Below are 5913 nucleotides of genomic sequence, written 5' to 3' on the forward strand. Positions count from 1 at the left end.
TTTTAATGCACGATCCTTCTACTAGAATTTAAGCCCCATGATGGTAGCGACTTAGAAGTCTTGTTTTACAGCCTTGCACGTTGTGTGTACTTAATAACCACTCAGTGGAAGAAGGAAGAAGTGAATAGTAGGCTAAGATGGAGGAATCAATATTGGAGGCCACCAGCAGTCCTCTAGGCTTGGTTATAAACGATTTGGATTGCATTAACTGTACAGTGAACTCTAGGGAATTCTCATTCTAAACTCCTGGTTGCTCTGGTTTCCAGATGTTCTGGCTGTCTGTCACCTGGGCACCCAGCTCTGTCCTGCCATGAAAGCCACAGCCTGTAATGGATCTGAGAACTTTTCACCCACCTTCTATCTGGTGGGCATCCCCTCTCTACAGGAGTTCCTCTTCCTCCCTGTCTTCTTTATCTTCCTGCTTTTCTACCTCCTCATTCTTGTGGGTAACACCTTGATCTTGGCGGCTGTGGTGGTAGAATCTAGCCTCCACAAGCCCATGTACTTCTTCCTGATCAATCTCTCTGCCCTGGACATCCTTTTCACCACATCCACTGTCCCCAAGATGCTGTCCCTGCTCCTGCTTGGGGACCGCTTCCTCAGCTTCCCTGCCTGCTTCTTACAGATGTACCTTTTCCACAGCTTCTCCTGCTCAGAAGCCTTCATCCTGGTGGTCATGGCCTATGATCGCTATGTGGCTATCTGTCACCCACTGCACTACCCTGTCCACATGACTCCACAGACCAACACTGCACTGGCAGCTAGTGCCTGGCTCACTGCTTTCCTCCTGCCCATTCCAGCAGTGGTGCAGACCTCCCAGATGGCATTTGACAGCACTGTTCGTATATACAACTGCTTCTGTGACCACTTGGCTGTGGTCCAGGCCTCTTGCTCTGACACAAACCCCCAGACCTTCATGGGCTTCTGCATTGCCATGGTGGTATCATTCCTGCCCCTTCTTCTAGTGCTTCTCTCCTATGCCCACATCCTGGCCTCAGTACTTCGTATCAGCTCCCGAGAAGGACGCTCAAAAGCATTCTCCACCTGCGGCTCCCACCTCCTGGTGGTTGGCACCTACTACTCGTCCATTGCCGTAGCCTACGTGGCCTACAGGGCTGACCTGTCCCTCGACTTCCACATCATGGGCAATGTGGTGTTTGCCATCCTTACTCCTGTTCTCAACCCCCTCATCTACACCCTGAGGAACAAGGATGTCAAAGCAGCCATCAGCAAAATGGCATGTACCCAGGACCAAATGGCGTTCTTGGGCCCTTGATCCTTAGATATAGCTAATTTTGCTCCTAGGACACCAGTGTGCTGAGAACAGATAAGGCCACAAAAAGTTTTCTGAAGTGAAAGAATGACTTATAGCAGGACCAAAAATACACCATTGCAACTTCCATTTCCATTAATGATAGACTAGGCTCGACGGCACTGGGTTTTTTTAGGTTATTAAATCAACCCTTCTGTGGAAAGAACTAAAAATGGCAGATAAAATATAAAGAAGTATCTTCTTAAGAGCACCAAAGAAGTTTTCAATATAATAAGGATAAAATTGTAACAAAGGTGAGAAAAGGGAGGTGAGTTATTAAGACATGAATAGACATATTGACCAATGAAACAGAATAGAGAGACCAGAAACAACAATTGGTATATGAAGGAAATAACACTACAGACCACTGTGGAAGATGGACATTTAATAAATGGTATTTGAACTATTAGGTATCCATATGTCAAAAAATGAAATTTATTCCCTACTTTAAGCCGAACATAAAAATTAATCTCATTAAAGAGATAAATGTGAAGGGCAAAACTATAAAACTGTATAGGAGACTAACATCATGATCCCACAGTAGAGAAATGTGTCTTAAACAAGATTTAAAAAGCTCTAAGCCTAGAGAATAAAATTAATAAACTTGACTTTTTTCTTTTTAATTTAAAATCTCTGGTCATCAAAAGACATGAAAATACAGTGGGAAAAACAAGCTACAGAATGGGAGAAGATATTTGCAATTCATATATAGTCATCTAGGGATTCATAGCCAGAATGTGTAGAGAATCACTTTCAATCAATAAGAAAAAGATAGTCAAGCCACTGGAAAAATGAGCAAAATACTTCACAAAAGAGACTACACCAATGTCCAACAAATACATGAAAAAGTGCTCAGCCTCTTTAGTAATAGGAGAAATGCGAATTACAACCACAACTAAATACCAGTGGAAACCAACCAGACTGGGTAAAATGTGAAAGTCTGATGATACCAATGCTGGCGAGGATACAGGTCAGTGGGAGTTCTCACCCACTAATATTGCGAGTGCAAATTTGTACAAATACTTTGGAAAATAGTTTGTCACTGTCTCAGTCATCTAATGCTGCCATAACAGAAATACCACAAGTGGATGGCTTTAACAAAGAGATTTATTTTCTCACAGTCTAGTAGGTTACAAGTCCAAATTCAGGGTATCGGCTCCAGGGGAAGGCTTTCTCTCTCTGTCGGCTCTGGAAGAAGGTCTTTATCCTCCATCTTCCCCGGGTCGAAGAGCTTCTCAGGCACAGAGACCCCATGACCAAAGGATGCGCTCTGCCCCTGGTGGTGCCTTCTTGGTAGTACGAGGTCCCCAACTCTCTACTTGCTTCCTTTTCCTTTTATCTCTTGAGATAAAAAAGGTGGTGCAGGCCACACCCCAGAGAAACTCCTTTAACATTGGATCAGGAAGGTGACCTGAGTAAGGGTGGTGTTACAATCCCACCCTAATTATAATCACAAAATGGAGGACAACCACACAATCCTGGGAATCATGGCCTAACCAACTTGACACATATTTTGGGGGGGACACAATTCAATCCATGACATTCCACCCTTTGGTCCCCCAAAAATCACATCCTTGTAACATGCAAAACATATTCACCCCATATATCATAGCAAAAGTCTTAACTCTAAGTCTAAAACCCAAAAATTTCTCTTCTTCTCTGAAATCTAGAATGCAAGTTATCTGCTTCCAAGGGTAGGATGGCAGAACAGGCACAAGTTAGACATTTCCATTACAAGTAGGACAAACTAGAGGAAAAGAAGGGATAACAGGCACCAAGCAAGTCAGCCAAACATATTACATTAACCATCAAAACTTTGGAAATAATCCTCTGTTCTCTGAGACAATTTACACAATAACCCTGCCCTCCAGCCTCTAGGTATTGGCCACACTCTCCAGATTCTGAGTGGAGACCCCTCGGCCCTGGGCTTCAGCTCCTCCTTCCAGGCCCACTGGAACAGGAGCTCTGCTCCCTCGGCTTTAGGCGCACCATTCTCTTAGTCCATCTGGGTGGCAACTCCACCCTTGGAAACACGAGAGGCCATGGCTCCGCCCTTTAAAACCCCTGAGGTCATGCCCTTTCCTTTTGAGACTGAGGCAGCTCAGCTTCTTGTGTTCCTTGTCTCTTTTGGCTTCTGTTTCCTGGTTTCTTGGCCTCTCAGCTCCTTGGGCCTCATACCCACATCTGCCTTGCTGGGTGGGCCAAGTGTTCCCAAGCTCAGTAGCTCCACTGAAAAGTGCCCAGAGGCATCCCACTCTGCCAGGAAGCCTCCTGCACACAGGCACTCAGCTCTCTGGCTCCATGGATCAGCAAACCTAGCTCTAATGATAAGTGCCCAGAGGCACCCCACTCTGCCAGGAAGCCTCCTGCAAACAGGCACTCAGCTCTCTTGCTCTGTGGGCTGGCTCCAGCACTGTCTGGCGCTGGTCTCCTGGTTCTGCTGCTGTTGCCACTTCTCTGCTGCTGCAGGTTCTCTCCTGCGCTGGTCCTCTGCCACAGTCAGAACTCTACCCATTCAGTTTCAAAACCGCTTCTACAATTTAGGTATCTGTTAGAGCAGCACCCCACTCTCGGTACTGAATTCTGTCTTGGTCATCTAGTGCTGCCATAACAGAAATACCACAAATTAATGGCTTTAAGAAAGAGGGAATTATGTTCTCACAGTCTAGTAGGTTACAAGTCCAAATTCAGGGCGTCAGCTCCAGGGGAAGGGTTTCTCTCTCTGTTGGCTCTGGAAGAAGGTCCTTGTCCTCAATCTTCCTCTGGCCAAAGAGCCTCTCAGGCACAGGGAGCCCATGTCCAAAGGATGTGCTCTGCTCCTGGTGGTGCCTTCTTGGTGGTATGAGGTCCCTAACTCTCTGCTTGCTTCCCTTTCCTTTTATCTCTTGAGATATAAAAGGAGGTGCAGGCCAGGGAAACTCCCTTTACATTGGATCAATAAGGTGACCTGACTAAGGGTGGTATTACAATCCCACCCTAATCCTCTTTAGCATAAATTTACAATCACAAAATAGATGACAACCACACAATACTAGGAATCATGGCCTAACCAAGTTGACACATGTTTTGGGGAGGACACAATTCAAACAATGACAGTCACTGTTGCAGGGCAAGGCTTCCCAGCTTGGGACTAAGGCCTGCCGAAGTTCTTGCTTTCTACTGACCAAGAATGACCAGGAGAGGCTCAGAGGTTCCACATGAACAAAGGTTTATTAGCTGCAGAAAGAGAGTAAATGCTCATGAGTGGGGAACAGAGAGGGACCAGGCAACGCTAGCCTCTGTTCCCCCAAAGGAAGGTTTTGCTATCTGCCAGGTGCTCCTTGGAAACTCTATGCTGCAGTTTTACTCTGTCCTATAGGGTCGCTGTGAGTCAGAATCGACTCGATGGCAGTGGGTATGGTTTGGCTTGGTTTATATGGGTTTGGCGAGGATAATAGAGTAATGAATATTTAGTAGGTTTCTCTCAAGGGGTGGTACTTCTCAGAATGGTGGTGCATACTATATTAGGTTGCACATGCGTCTGGAATCCAAGATGGAACCCGTAGCAAAGGCTCCTGGGACTGGATGGCAGGACTTATTATGGGGTGTCATGCCTGCACAGTCCCTTCTGTGCTGTCAGTTTGATTCCTGTCACAGGTACTTGCATCAGGCAGAAATCATCCATCAGTCACTTTGCAGATGTCTGCACATGCTCCAGGGTCGGTTCCTCTGAAAAACATCTTACAAGGGCGTACATTGTTTGTTCTTTCCTTATCACACATTCGAGGATGGGGTTTTGCACCACTAGCCAAGCACATAATTTTTGTAAGAAAGTTGCAAGTTGCAGGTGTTGCAGGGCCCCTTGCCTAGGGGCTCAGTCCCTGTTTCTTCCCTATCTCATCACTGTCTTATAACGTTGAAGACACACATATTCTATGACCCAATACAGCAGCATTTCTCTAATTTGTAATACTTCAACACAATTTTAAAATGACTGAATTACATATACATGCAACATGGAGGAATCTTGCATAGTGATGAGCAAAAGCATCTGACTCAAAGAGATACATATTGCATGTGTCTTAGTTATCTAGTGGTGCTGGAAGAGAAATGCCACAAGAGGATGGCTTCAACAACAGAAGTTTATTCTCTCAGAGTCTAGCAGGCCAGAAGTCTGAATTCAGGGTGCCAGCTCCAGGAGAAGGCTTTCTCTCTGTGTCACTCTGGAGGAAGGTCCTTATCATTAATCTTCCCCTGGTGGAGGAGCTTCTCAGGCCCAGGGATCCCAGGTCCAAAGGACGAGCTCTGCTCCCAGTGCTGCTTTCTTGGTGGTATGAGGCCTCTATGTCTCTCTGCTTGCTTCTGTCTTTTGTATCTCAAAAAAAAAAAAAAAAATTGACTCAAATTACAACCTAATCTTGTAGATTGTCCTGCTTCGTTTACATAACTGCCTCTATTAGGCCTCATTAATATCATACCCAAAAAAAGAAGAAAAAAAAAAAAAAAAACCCCAGTGCCATCGAGTCGATTCCGACTCATAGTGACCCTATAAGACAGAGTAGAACTGCCCCGTAGAGTTTCCAAGGAGTGCCTGGCGGATTCGAACTGCCGACCCTTTGATT

At 45.5% G+C, this 5913-nt stretch overlaps 1 protein-coding gene across 1 annotated transcript; it reads left to right on the plus strand.

Moving 5' to 3' along the window:
• Positions 1-310: 310 nt before the first annotated feature.
• On the plus strand, positions 311-1276 carry LOC126078978 (olfactory receptor 2AT4-like). The gene has a single exon (XM_049889835.1). The coding sequence runs from the start codon at positions 311-313 to the stop codon at positions 1274-1276; it is 966 nt and encodes a 321-aa protein (XP_049745792.1).
• Positions 1277-5913: the final 4637 nt, after the last annotated feature.

Source organism: Elephas maximus, chromosome 7 (genome assembly GCF_024166365.1).
Source record: "Elephas maximus indicus isolate mEleMax1 chromosome 7, mEleMax1 primary haplotype, whole genome shotgun sequence".
NCBI classification, from domain to species: Eukaryota; Metazoa; Chordata; class Mammalia; order Proboscidea; family Elephantidae; genus Elephas; species Elephas maximus.

Bases quoted from the DNA above. Each gene is read 5' to 3' on its own strand.
- LOC126078978 (XM_049889835.1), top strand. From the start codon at position 311: ATGAAAGCCACAGCCTGTAATGGATCTGAGAACTTTTCACCCACCTTC.